Source organism: Rhincodon typus, chromosome 23 (assembly GCF_021869965.1).
Source record: "Rhincodon typus isolate 14 chromosome 23, sRhiTyp1.1, whole genome shotgun sequence".
Classification (NCBI taxonomy): Eukaryota; Metazoa; Chordata; class Chondrichthyes; order Orectolobiformes; family Rhincodontidae; genus Rhincodon; species Rhincodon typus.
In genome coordinates, this window is record NC_063354.1 from 20,223,300 (window position 1) to 20,238,026 (window position 14,727).

Genomic DNA, 14,727 nt, shown 5'->3' on the forward strand with positions numbered 1-14,727 from the left:
GTTCATCCAGCTCTACACCTTGTTATCTAAGAAGCAGATACTTGATCACATGCCCTGGCCCCTAATATTGTGTGTATCTTTGCCTTTTATAACTTTACGTCAAAGAGATTTTACCTTTAAGGACTCCAGTTTTAAGGCTGCACATCCTCCGACTAGCCAATCTGAAGTGGCTCTGCAGGCAGCACACACACTGAAACCAGCTCAACACACTCAGCTCAGCTGTAATGCTTGTTGTATAAAGTACAATGTGTTTTACTGTTTTAAATAAACTAACCCACACAGTTCATCAACCCCTGAGGAGTGGTTAATTTGTAGACCACAATCATTAACGTGATCCCATCCCAAAATATGGCCGAGATGGGTCTGTTCCTCCAAATTATTGCCATCAGCGCCAACTCTGCAACAGGTGTCTTCCAGCAGCACTTTACTTCTCTGATGTTGGAAAGACATCTAGTCGGCTTCTCAAAATTGTTCTTTTCCAAATATTCTGCCAATAGGTCTCTTTATATAGATATTCAACATCCTCCAAAAAACCTTCCTTTGCTAAATTCTAAGGATTTCTTTTGACAGGATTCACACTCGAGGTCACAGTTGGGCCTCGAGGAGGGCACAAACAACAAAGTTTACCTAGAAATCTGGGGAAATGAACATGAAATCTCCTGGATACATTTTCTTTTCAAAGGAAGAGGGGCAGCTAGTACAATGTCATGTAACTCAGTTGAGCCACGTTTAAAAGATCATCACCAACAAAATGGAATCCCAGCATAATTGCATTCAGCCCTAAATTCCTGGGTTACCTTTCCCCCTAATTATATATTTTCAGCCTTTCTACGTTAACTAGTTGGTCCTCCAGGTCCCTATTAATGGAGATTGTTGTTTTTTTTAGAAGGAAGAACTTGGAGACCAATATGTTAATAAGAATTCAATGAACAGTCATTTTTATAACTTGTTTTACAGCTCGCACTCGTATCACAAATCCCCCCCAGGAACAAAGTGTAATCAAAGGAACGATGGCAGTCCTAACCTGTGGTGTGACCCATGACCCCAATGTTGTAATCAGGTATGATTCTTATCGAAATTTCTCATGGCGCTGAGCCTTGGAACCCCATCCAAGCCTTCTGTCTTATATTTTGCAGAAGCAACCACTACCTATTAATGCTTTGAGTAGAGTGCTATCACAAATCTTCCTTCCTACACTTGAGCTAAGGGTTCACTTGATTAACAGTCCAGGACAATGAACCACTAGTGAATCTTAACAAGAGAAGAATTTGTCTTAACAACAGGATGTTGTTAATTGCATGACAGCAATAGGTGCGAGTTACATTGACATAATCACTAAGACTACCAAGAGACAGGATTGGCACATTAGATCCCATCAGAATCTCAAGCTAGACTCCTTTTTTTCCTTATCCAAGACTCTGTTACTTCATCAGATTGGATGGAGTCTAATGCAGTCTCCAGAACTAACCTTTCAGAACTATTACCTTATCTAACATCTTCATTACAATACTGGACAGCTACACAGTCTCTGTCCATTACTCCTTATGATTATTTGGATCTCTCAAATGCAACACTCTGTTCCCTTCCTGAGGTTTGTGAATTGCATAACATGAAATGGAGCTCAGAAGGATGGAGTATTTTTTTCTTGCAGTTGTGAAATGTTTAGTATGTAGTTGACTCTCCAATTACAACTTAGTTTTAAAGAAAATCTCAGAGCACAAACCAGTTATTTCTTTCTTTAAGAAGAAAGCTTGAAGCTGTAAAATGCTAGTGGTTACTTTTGGGAAAAGATGATTGCTAGATCAGAGTGGCTTTTAGTGTCTATGCTGTGATTGGCTATGCACTGAGCCGCAAGAAAGGCATCAGTGACTACAAAATTTGATGTTGCATGAATATGATTGCTGGAAGGCAGTGACAGATAATGGTGGAAGAGGTTTCCTCACCTCTGTGACTGAACTCATAAACATGCTAAAGCTTGAGTCTACTTGATTCTCATTCTCATTGGGAAAATAATTATAGTGGCAAGGGTAGCTGTTTGCTAGAGAGGAATGAAAGGGATTTTAAAGCTGTATTTAAAGCATTTTTGAATTGATCTTGAGCTGCTTGGTACATTATGTCACAAAAGCAAAAGACACAAAGCAGGTAACAACCAAGAATACAAATAACACAAAAATAATCTGAAATGATTCTGTTGTTAGCTAAAGTCTATTAGAGGAGAACCTAATTTATCCCACTTGAGCCAGTGCAAGTGTTCATCAAGTCTAGTGCTCTCTAATAAATTTGTGGGACCATCTTCAGATACTGGCAAGAGCTTGTGTTGTGTTTCAACTTATAAGGCTAACTTTCTTAATTTCAATGGTCAGCTAAAATCATGCAATCTATTGGAATATTGGCTTTCAGTCATCTGGAGCTGAGCAGGGTAATGCCACTGCGGGTATATGCTCCATTAATTTCCATCAGTGAGCCAGTTAACTGAAATGATTATTTGTGATCTGACCTGTTGATGTTTGGTTAATGGTCACTGTTGAAAACAGGAAACTGTGATGGATAAACAAAAAAGTATGTTATTTTTCCTCCTTTAATGTGTTCCTCCTATGAAATATAGCGCTGTGACATTCTCTACACTTGTTATGCAGACACGTGTGGCAGAAAGATGGGGCTATAATTGATGTGAATGCCATCCCACGTATGAGAGTTGATGAAGCAGGAACATTGTATATCTCTCAGACCTGGTCAGGAGATATTGGATTGTACACCTGCAAAGTGCTATCAGTAGGAGGAAATGACTCTCGCAGTGCTCAGGTCAGAGTCAGGTAAGTGAGGAATTAATGAGATAATTTAGTGTTATATATGTTTCAAAAGGTTTACCTCAAATTCTTCTAAACTCCAGAGAACATTGGCCTAATTCAGTCAGCCTCTCATTAAAGAACAACCCTCTTCTCCCAGTAACCAATCTAGTGAACATTTAATGTACTGCCTCCTATGCAAAAATATTGATCCTTAAATATGGAATACCGAACTGTACGCAGTACCCCAGATACAAGAGCTAGGAGCAGGGATAGGTAATTGAACTACTTGAGCCTGCTCTGTCATTTGAGACAATCATTGCTGATCTTATCTCAGTCTCAACTCCACTTTCCTGCCCACTCTTGTGTAACCCTTCAATCCATTACTAATTAAAATCTATCCATGTCCTCCTTAAATTTACTCAATATCCCAGCATCCACTGCACTCTAAAGTAGAGAATCCCATCGATTCACAACACTTTGCGAGACGTAATTTCTCCTCATCTCTATATGAAATGTGTTATCCCTTATCCTATGATCTCTCATTTTAAATTGCCCCATATGATAAAATAGTAGTTTAAATCCAGACTCATCAAAGCTCTGTACAAGACTTCCTTAGTCTTGTACTCCAAAATTCACTTGCAGTAAAGGCCAACATGTCATTTGCCTTCCTAATTGCTTTCTGTATGCAACCTTCTGAGCTCCTTGTACAAGCACACCCAAGACTCATTGAACAACAGCATTTACCCAGGTTTCATGCCTTAAGTGGCTGATTGGAGTTTGATCTTGCGAGCCTTTTCGGACGTGGGTGTAAATGTCCATCACCCTTGGAGAGTCCACTTCCACCTTTAGTGCATGGAGTTCCAATTTGTAGCCAATGAACTATATAGTTGACAAAAAGGGGCAAAATCAAATGTGGAAGCAAACTATCACAAACATTTTAGAGTCATAGAGTTATACAGCACGGAAACTGACTCTTTGATTCAACTCATCCATGCAAACCAAACATCTCAAATTAATCTAGTCCTATTTGCCAGTATTTGGCTCATATCTCTCTAAACCCTTCCAATTCATACGGCTATCCAGATGTCCTTTGACATGTATATAAAAAGGAAGAGAACAACCACAGTAAATTTTGGTTTCTTGGAAGCAGAGATATGATAAATTATGGGGGATGAGGAAATATTAGATACATTTTGAACAAATATTTTGTCTTTACTTTAGTAAATGCAAGTTGCACATGCTGGTTCTACTTCATGACTTTCCAAGTCAGGATCCTTCCTCACAAATGTATTTGTCATCCTTTACTGCCAGTGATGTTTTCCCACCTTTACCATTTTGTCAGCCTTTTTAAATATTGTGTACTCTTATTTATTTCCCAACCTTAGCCACCATGCAATATTTCTCTGTAATAGCAATTAGATCTAAACTATTTATGTCTACTTGTGTTACTAATTCATTTGTTTTATTGCAGATATCTTGTGCATTCAGATAAAACACAATTCAAATCATCTTTTTTTAACAGCTATTCTCAGCATAGACTTTACTCACGGATGCATAATTACTGCTAAACTCTCTAACTCTTCCAGTACTACTCTGCTTGATTTTACCCACATTACTACACTGAATTTTCTCTTTAATTTATCAATTTCCCTTCACCTTATCCTTTATTTATCTCCTTGGAGAAGTAACAGAAAGAAGAAACAAGTGTAACATTTCATTGTAATGCATATGGATTTCCAATAAGCCTTTGATAATAAACTGCATTGTAGACTCATGACAAATGTCAAGCACATGAAATCAGGAAAGTTATCAGAATTGCTAACAATCTGGCTACAAAATAATAAACAGTGAGTCAGCTTAAGGATAGTTATTCAAACTGACAATAGTTGGAAAGTGGTATTCCACTAGGATCTGTTCTGTAATCACTGTTGTTCATGATACATAAACAATTTGAATTCTGGAATCAAAGACATGACTTAAAAATTTGCAAAACACATCAAATTGCAAGATATAATTAACAGTGAGGAAGACTGTGGCAAAGTAAAAAATATTATTAATAAAATTACATAATGAATATGCAAATGATAAATGAAATTCAATATCAATATTTGAGAGCTGGTCCATTTTGGAAACAAGAAAAAGGTCACATACTTCTAGGAAAACAATTGAAGTAGAATAGAGAAGCAAAGTGTTTCTGCTGTACCAATCATAAATGCTGAAATACAAGTTAAAAAGACACAAAAACAATAAACAATGGTTAATTTCTCAAGAGATAAAAAAAATACAGAAAATGATGCAAATAATATACCAAACCATGGGTTCACCAAACATAACGTACTGTGGCACAGTTCTGATCTCAATATTAAAGGGATGAGGAGGCACTCGTGAAAGTGCAAAACACAATTTAGAGATTGTATTGATCACGAAAGAACAAACAGATTAGGTCTTTTTCTTTAGAGAAAACTGAGGGAGGTCTGTAAGATTCAGAAATGTGACCAGAACAGTGAAGGTATTTCTACTTGAGACCAAAAAGGGGGTGGGGGGATGTAAAAATAAGTCAATCACTAATAAATCCAAAAGGAAATTAAGAAGGAACTTCTTTATACAAAGCGTGGTTAGAGTGTCCAAATAGGTACAGAGTTAAGGTAACAGTAATGATGCATTTAAAGGGTAGCAAGAAAATTATATGAAGGGAGTGAAGAATTAAAAGTGATGCTGACAAGGTTCAACAAAAGACCAATGGATAAAGGCTTGGGTGGATACACACTAGCTGAATTGGGTTAAATAACCAATTTCTAAGCTATATATTCTATGCAAAAGGTGCAACCAAGAATAAAATAAAATCTTTTCACTAACAGTATTTGCCACCAGTTATCATTTATGGAATTAATGCAAAAGGAGAAGTGTTCATCCAGCTTGGTATAAACATGAATATAGCTGTTAACTGAGCATCAATGCAGACTGAGCAACAATCAGAACAGGCTCAATTACTGATTCACTGCCATTAGAACCTAGCAGCATAATCAATTCACTTGCAAAATATTGGGCCAGTGTTTAGTGTGGCTTGGAGACTGAGATACCCTGAGGAAATAAATGTGAAGAGATTTCAAAGGCGGACAAATTGCACTTTGAGTTAGCTTTTTCTTGCTTTACCTTCTTGCTATAGGCAGCTCCCACATGCTCCAGAGAATTTGGCTGCCCAGCTGAGTACCAGTGAAAAGAGAGCCATTTCCCTGACTTGGTCAAAAGCATTTGATGGCAATAGCCCCTTGCTTCACTACATTTTGGAAGTGTCTGAAAACAGTAAGTGATACAGCAACACATTATTCAGAGTGCATAGTTTAAAATGTGATGCATTGTAGATTTTTCATTGGGAAAATTAAAGCTGACCAATAGAAGAAATGCCGTTTGTTTGGTGGTACAGTGTTTGAATATCAATGAAAAAGAGATATGTGGCTGAAGCTGTTGGTTGCGTTCACCAGGAATAATGCAAGAATGCCAAATTACAAGTGATCACAACAGCTTATACTACAGGCAAAAAGGGAGTGGTCAGTTTCTCATGTTCCCAAGAAGTACAGTGCATCAAAGCTACCCTGTGGGGCAATGGCTGAACTGTTACAATCATTGCTCGCTGTGTATCGCACTTAATGGCAAATGGGCCAAAGACCACCACCTTTGGATCTAAAAAGTGCCTGGTCTATATCACATTACCCTGGAAAGGGAGAGTATCCCATAAATTTGAACAACCAGATAAGGAAACTGTTCCACATTGCTACTACAGGATGCTGTTATCAGTCCAAAAAGATGTTTTGCCTTCCTAACAATTGAGCACTGTGATTATGAATTGCACTGCTGATGTGGTTCCAGGTAAGTAGGCCACATGTGCCAATGACTGGCTGCAAATTTAAGAACATTTGACATCTGTTCATAGAACACTCCTTCTCATTGTCACTTATACATCAGTGTTTAACAGAGAACAGTTTATACCAATTCCTTGAAGCCAAAAACTGAGTGTCCTCAAACAAAATGTGTCTGTCTTTTTTGGTACAGATTCCCCTTGGACTGTTCACCTGATGAATGTTAACCCGGAATCGGTGGGCCTGATGGTCAGGGGACTTATTCCAGCCAGGTCTTATCAGTTCCGTATCTGTGCTGTGAATGATGTTGGAAAGGGCCAATATAGCAGAGAGACTGAGAGGTATTCATAGCTTCAAACATGATGCAGTTGCCTTAAAAGATGAATTGTGATATGCCACAAATCTCATTGTAATTATACCTGAATATTACAAGCTCTGTGGTCAAAGTCTAATTGCTAGGATACTGTGCATGTCACACTGACTTAGAATGTACTTTGTTTCTTACTTAGCCATACTGATCTAATTTACAATTTCCAACTTATCTCAGATGGTTTCATTATAGAAATAAATTTCTGTTAAAGGCCTAATCAAATACATTGCAGCTGTTACCAGTTACCAGTTTTCATAATATATTATTCATCAGTGCTAAAGAATTACAATAAATTTTTGAGTCATTACTACAGCATGTTGGGGGGTACAATCCATTTTTATTTTTTGAGGTTTTACCGAAACTGAGTCTCTATCTTCACATTTTTCACAACCAAATGATTGAAATTCTTGCAGGTTGTCACTACCTGAAGAACCACCAAGTGCATCCCCACAAAATGTCATTGCAAGTGGCCGAACCAATCAATCGATCATGATTCAATGGCAGCCACCCCCAGAAAACCATCAGAATGGAGCCTTGAAGGGTTACATTATCAGGTATCTCAGAACAGAGATTTTGCTGTCGGTATTTATGGATGAACCTTAAAGGTGATGACCAGGGCCGTGACTGTATTTTTGAAAATATATTTTTTCCTGTGGTTTCCATTATAAAATGCAGCTCAGAGCTGAGACAAAAAAAGTCTAAAAGATGGAGACTGATGCCAAATTCAGCTTTTTTTTTGTTAAAACGCCATGTGAATTAACAAGTATAATTGTCTGATGTCTTAAAGTATAGACACTTGCTTAGCTTTCGGCTGTACTTTTGAATATTGTTTACAGCTTGTAATTTGCTGGGTTTACTTTTTAACACGTTGAAAATTGTGCTCAATTTTTAAAATTTTTATGACCTCCCTACACAACATTAATAGGTACTTAAAGGCATTTCCAGCTTCAGTATTTTACTTTTCTGCACTGGTATTTTGTTGATGGGCAGAGGTCCAACACTGCTTGGCAAGGCTATCAGATACATCCTGGCAGCCTGTCTGCCAGCAATCTGGCCTCCTCTGTGGTTTCTCATTGAGTTCAGGTTGCAGTTCCAGCAGGAGTCACCGCTAGGACTAGAGAGCTGCTGCCATCTGTTCAGCTCTGGGAGGCAGGGCATGTTCCATCATGCAGATGGAAACCATGACCTCAGAGACTTTACAGACTGCTGCCCACTAACTTTCACCCTTAGTTTCCTGGCGCTGTAGAGATAGGCTCATTCTCAACTTTTCAACAAGGCCACCACCTTCCTGGAAAATTTCGGGCCAAGATTCAGTAGAATATGGTCAGTACGAAAAACTCGCCTCAGATGTTTGCATTTGAAAACAACTGGCTTTTGCAAAAATATCCCTCTATTGCAATCTGACAACACTTTTCTAAGTTATATTTTCTTATTTGCAACACGGTTTGTACATTCTCTGGTATGTATACTGTTCAGAAGTTTCCGAGGGAAAGTGTTTGATTGACTTTCTTCTTCTTATAGATATTGTTTGGCAGGTTTACCAGTGGAGCACCAGTATAAAAATATCAGCAGTCCTGATGTTAATAATTTTTTACTGGAAGACCTCATCATTTGGACCAATTATGAGATCGCTGTTGCATCATATAATGGGGCTGGACTGGGAATTTACAGCCCGACAGTTACTGAATGGACCCTGCAAGGAGGTGGGTACTGAATACTTATTGGAGGAGAAATGAAGTGTGAGAAGGGTACCATGATGTACTGTTGCTTCACTAAAATTATTATTCCCAGTTTGGAAAGTAAAATCACTGGGTCTGGCATCAAAAGGTTTATTCTATCAATGTAGCAAATAGCCTTTTGGTAAATGTAACAATTCAGGACTTGTAATCACTTCTTTGAAAATTGCATATTATGGTCAAAATTTACACACAGTAAAGGATAGGAAATCTTTTATGCACACTTAAAAATTTAATTTTGATCGAAGTTAACTCCAGTTTAACCAGAATTGGTGCTAGCCCTCGAGTACTGTTGGGTCACATCTATCTGCTGTTTTACCCCAAGGATTCATTCATGGACGAGCCACCACCCAGAACTGGTTCACTAAGATCAGCTGCTATGAAGACCAGCATTTCATGGATCTTTCTACATTCCAGTGAATCTGGGGTTCATTTTGGGGCTGCCATCAGTTGAATTAGAATTATAGAATCCTGATGGTATGGAAGCAGGCCCACTGAAGAACATCTCATCCCCCTACCCTATCCTGCAACCCTGCATTTCTCTAGCCTAGACACTATGGGCAATTTAGCATGGTCAGCCCACCTAACCTGCACATCTTTGGACTGTGGGAGGAAACCAGAGCGCCCAGAGGAAACCCACGCAAACACAGGGAAAATGTGTAAATTCCTACTTTGGAGATTAAACCAGTCTGATTCCAGGTTAAAACACAGACAGATTCTAAACAAGGCCCCACACTTAAAATGCATTGTCTGACCTGCGATGTCACCTCTTGTATACATTGATAAAACCTTTAGTTATCTCGGGGCAGTGACTTGAAAGAAATTCTGGGATTTGTATTTTAATCAATCGAAACCTGCATCTCCTTCCTAACTGATTAAAGATTGAACAGGAGGAGTCAGCCAACCATATTCGGTTTATTCAATACATTCACATCAGTTGTATGATCTTTTACTTATAAATTCTCTGTCTTGATGCCTCTCTCACTACGCCTAATGAAGGAGCAAAGCATCGAAAGCTAGTGTTTTCAAATAAACCTGTTGGACTATTACCTGGTGTCATGCGATTTTTGACCTTGTCCAACCCAGTCCAACACTGGCACCTCCACATTAAAGAACTTCTCAGTGAAGATCAGATACAGAAAAAAAATTGGAATTGGTCTACCTTTAAGGTTAATTTCACAAACCTTCTGTTACCCAGAAAATTGCAACACTACTGCTGGCATAGAACAGGTTTCCTACTCTACCTACTTGCATTCATTAATGCCTGGTCAGGTAGAACCATAATGGAGAAAAAAGACATTACACAGCAACAAAGGATCCTTTTGTTTTTGTCCCTTGCATTCAACCGAACTGTAGAAAGTTATTAGAAGTTCCAAATCAAAATTTCAAAGTAAGTGTACAATAGAAACATGACATGTGAAGCACAATAGTCAAAATACACGTATCAGAAATGATTGCAAAACAATTTATTATTCTACATGAGAGATAGTAGGAACTGCAGATGCTGGTGAATCCGAGACAACAAGGTGCAGGGCTGGATGAACACAGCAGGCCAAGCAGCATCATAGGAGCAGAGAGGCTGACGTTTCGGGCCTAGACCCTTCATCAGAAAAGGGGGAGGGGAAGGGGGTTCTGAAATAAATAGGGAGAGAGTGGGAGGCGGATAGAAGATGGATAGAGGAGAGGATAGGTGGAGAGGAAACAAACAGGTCGAAAAGGCGGGGATGGGGCCAGTAAAGGTGAGTGTAGGTGGGGAGTTAGGGAGGGGATAGGTCAGTCCAGGGAGGACGGACAGGTCAAGGGGGCGGGATGAGGTTGGTCGGTAGGAGATGGAGGTGCGGCTTGAGGTGGGAGGAGGGGATAGGTTGCAGGAACAGCAAGTCATATACCGCTTGGGAACCCTGCAGCCCAATGGTATCAATGTGGATTTCACAAGTTTCAAAATCTCCCCTCCCCCTACCGCATCCCAAAACCAGTCCAGCTCGTCCCCGCCTCCCTAACCTGTTCTTTCTCCCACCTATCCCCTCCTCCCACCTCAAGCCGCACCCCCATCTCCTACCGACTAACCTCATCCCGCCCCCTTGACCTGTCCGTCCTCCCTGGACTGACCTATCCCCTCCCTAACTCCCCACCTACACTCACCTTTACTGGCCCCATCCCCGCCTCTTCGACCTGTTTGTTTCCTCTCCACCTATCCTCTCCTCTATCCATCTTCTATCCGCCTCCCACTCTCTCCCTATTTATTTCAGAACCCTCTTCGCCTCCCCCTTTTCTGATGAAGGGTCTAGGCCCGAAACGTCAGCCTCTCTGCTCCTATGATTCTGCTTGGCCTGCTGTGTTCATCCAGCCCTGCACCTTGTTGTCTATTATTCTACATGCCTGTGTTGTCTAAAACTGCCAGTAATTCTCCATTTTTCTCCCTTTACTTGTTGAACCATTTTAAATTTCTGTTGTTCTTCCCAGTTCCTACAGTGCCCCCAGGAAATGTGCATACTGAAGCCATTAATTCCACGACCATTCGATTCACATGGACACCACCCAGTCCTCAGTTTATTAATGGAATTAACCAAGGTTACAAGGTAAAAATCACAATTTCAACATGCCTTAAAAACTGTACACTGTTGATTCGGATTCTGTTCAGTGTTAGATTATACATCTTGTTCTCAACCCTCAAGGAATTAATGGCCAATGTTCCTTGTTGGCTGGATAAAGATTGCAGAAAATAACAAATTAGCAATCTCCATCACCAGCTTTGTCAGTGTTAGCATCAGCATTTAGATTTGTGGCCTGTCCCTGTCAAAATAAATACCTTTGGTGATCGTCTTCATTCAACAGGTAGCATCACCACCTCAGTTATGTTACAATAGTACTCTCATAGTTAAGGCTACTGGTGTCAACACTTTAATGTGTAGAGACTGTAAATGAATAAACCCTGCAGGCTATCTCACTTCCCGTGCTGTGTCCAACATGTTTACCAGATGGAGTTTCAAAGCAAATCAGAAATCAAGTGAGAAATCCCTGAAGTAAACCCATGAAACCAAGGCACCACCACAGAACTCTGAACACTTGGATGCCTTTGTATCAGCTGAGAAAGGGGTAAAGCTTTAAATGAATAAACCCTGCAGGCTATCTCACTTCCCATGCTGTGTCCAACATGTTTTACCAGATGGAGTTTCAAAGCAGATCAGAAATCAAGTGAGAAATCCCTGAAGTCAACCCATGAAATCAAGGCACCACCACCGAACTCTGAACACTTGCATGTCTTTGTATCAGCTGAGAAAGGGGTAAAGCTTTAAAGTCAGAGTCAAGCCATTCATAGAACATAGAACAATACAGCACAGTACAGGCTTTTCGGCCCACAATGTTGTGCCGAACTTTTACCCTAATCTTAAGGTCTATCTAACCTCCACCCCTACCTTATACTATCATCCATATGCCTATCTAATAGCCACTTAAATGCCCCTAATGAGGCTGACTCCACTACCCTCTCCAGCAATGCATTCCACGCCCCAACCACTCTCTGAGTAAAGAACCTACCTCTGATGTCTCCCCTATATCTACCTCCACTCACTTTAAAACTATGCCCCCTCGTAATAGCTACCTCCACCCTAGGAAAAAGTCTCTGGCTGTCTACTTATCTATACCTCTGATCATTTTGTACACCTCTATCAAGGCACCTCTCATCCTTCGCCGTTCTAACGAGAAAAGCCCTAGCTCTCTCAAACTTTCCTCAGGAGAATTCAGCATAACTATTAAGGAATATGATAGATGTCAATGTAAACAGTCAGCCTATGAATCCTTGAACAGTTCCTTCAAAAACAGCAATTGATTTATGTGTTGAATACAAAAGTGAACCACCGACAGGGTATGGCTGGTTGCAATTTTTAAATGCCTTCAGCATCTGACACAAAAGGTGGGTGTGTTTTAAACTCCTGCACTTCTTTGCAACACAGCTCAACTGAAGTCTTGCACATACTTATAAAGTGCCAATAATTAACACATGCATTTCCAGGTGGAAAATTTGAAGCTGACCACTAATGCAAGTGTAGAATGTCATGGCAGAGAAAGGGATATGACTGAAAGCCCAATATCACATTCTTAGCACCAGAAATATTGGATCATCATCTACGCAAGTTCAACATCTATGCTGTGATTTACAGTATGTCCTCAAATGGAAGCATCGAACTCTCTCTGCAAAAATCTGTGGTCGATAGACTTTTTTCTTGAATTAAGGATATTAATGCAATCAGAGCTGAGGCAGATAAAGAGAGTCAGGGAACAGATCAGCCATGATCTCATGGAATGGATGAACAATCTCTAAGTGCTGAATAGTCTACTACAGTTCCTATGTAATCTATCACTACTAGCCAGGAACAGATCTAATTCCCAATGGACTTCTGCAAACAAATTCCAGTAAAACAGTTTCATTCTGATTCACTTTTGGGAGGACATTGTTTCTTATCCTCTGCTGTAACTAAAAAAGAAAACATATGTGTTTCATTACCCAAGCATCCTGTCATCTGCAATGTATTAATCTCTGTATTTGCTGTGATAAAGGAACATGTATGCATAACTCTTTGTCGGTGAAGAATTGTGCCTCTTGCACAGATTACTATCTATTATAATTGAAATGTTCTCCCTGTTTTAGAAAGTGAATCTCAAATTGTACAAAAAAGCAAGAATTTTGGTTTTGACCTGTTCTTTTAACATCTGTTAGTTTACTTATTGTCTGAAGTTTTAAATCAGTAAGTAGATCTTAATTTGTTTTAAAAATGCCTGTTATTTCTTTGCAGAGAGAAAGATAATATTACAACCAGCAAATGATTGAAAATAGTGCTTGTTATAATTTATCAAAGTTAACCTTATGCATAAAAACCCAATCGCAAAGCTTGTCTGAATGAGGCATTCAAGCACAAACGATACTTCCTCATCCATCTTATCAGTTGCTATTTCTAAAGAAACGTTAATTTATACAGTGAGAAAAAAATTGAAATTATCTAAGTTATTTTCTGTTTGCAAAATTTTCCCACTGAGTTCAGCTGCTCTGTTGTTGATCTCTGCTATCTAACTATCTCTACTCTAGCTCCTTGCTTGGGAACGTAATGAGGCAGAAACACTAGCTGTGGTGACACTGACTGCTCAGCCAATGGTTTTTGTCATTATTTTATAATATCCTACCCCTTTCCTGACTTTTATTTGAAATCACTTAACCCTTTATGTGAAATGGTGTTGTCTCCTGATATACAGATGGTATTTTTTTCCCCCGCATGGAGACATACGACATTGGAGGAAAACCTACTTGAGTGAAAAGGTTCAGCATTTCTTCATTTCTCAGTTGTCGAGAAAGCTACAATATCCAGTTCTGGCTAATTGTTTTGAACATGATTACTTTCTAATAGGGGATTAGAAAGTCAGTAACTGGCCAAAAACCATGTAATGAAATTTACAGCAAAAGGTTATTGTTTGTTTAAAAAAATGATCCAGTTTGTGACATTTCAAAATCCCTTGGCAACACAATACAAGGAGTTTTATATTGGACTGGTACTAACACAAATCTAAATAATAATTAACAAGGGGTCAATTTCCTTTAGGCTATTATAGCAATCCTGAACTAAAATGAAAAAGATAGAACATTTATCAGTTCCAAATGTTGTCAACTTGAAAGTTCTTTGGCTCTTTTTCACAGCATTTCAGATACAGACACATTTCAAAAAATACATTTTCCTGCAATTCCTGCTAACTTTAAATTCCTACATCCTTCCTCATAATGACAATTGCCTAGAAAGAAGATTCACATTTTTGTTGCACCCTTTCCCCAGTGAAGGTTATATGTTCCACTGTAAAATACATCTTATAATTGACCTGACTTGTCTCTGTAGCCCACTCAGAGATAGTAAGAACTGCCAATGCTGGAGTCTGAGATAACACAGTGTGGAGCTGGAGGAACACAGCAGGCCAGGCAGCATCAGAGGCGC

The 14,727-nt window shown here is 39.3% G+C and overlaps 1 protein-coding gene across 1 annotated transcript in view; it reads left to right on the forward strand.

The window, feature by feature from the left end:
* Positions 1-14,727, forward strand: part of sdk2b (sidekick cell adhesion molecule 2b) — a 428,005-nt gene that overhangs the window by 189,370 nt on the left and 223,908 nt on the right. Inside the window, exons 12-18 of the mRNA XM_048611111.1 lie at positions 958-1,060; positions 2,637-2,813; positions 5,956-6,092; positions 6,840-6,987; positions 7,430-7,570; positions 8,538-8,719; positions 11,216-11,331. Of these exons, the coding sequence (XP_048467068.1) occupies positions 958-1,060; positions 2,637-2,813; positions 5,956-6,092; positions 6,840-6,987; positions 7,430-7,570; positions 8,538-8,719; positions 11,216-11,331 (1,004 nt within the window). The remainder of the gene's footprint in view (positions 1-957; positions 1,061-2,636; positions 2,814-5,955; positions 6,093-6,839; positions 6,988-7,429; positions 7,571-8,537; positions 8,720-11,215; positions 11,332-14,727) is intronic.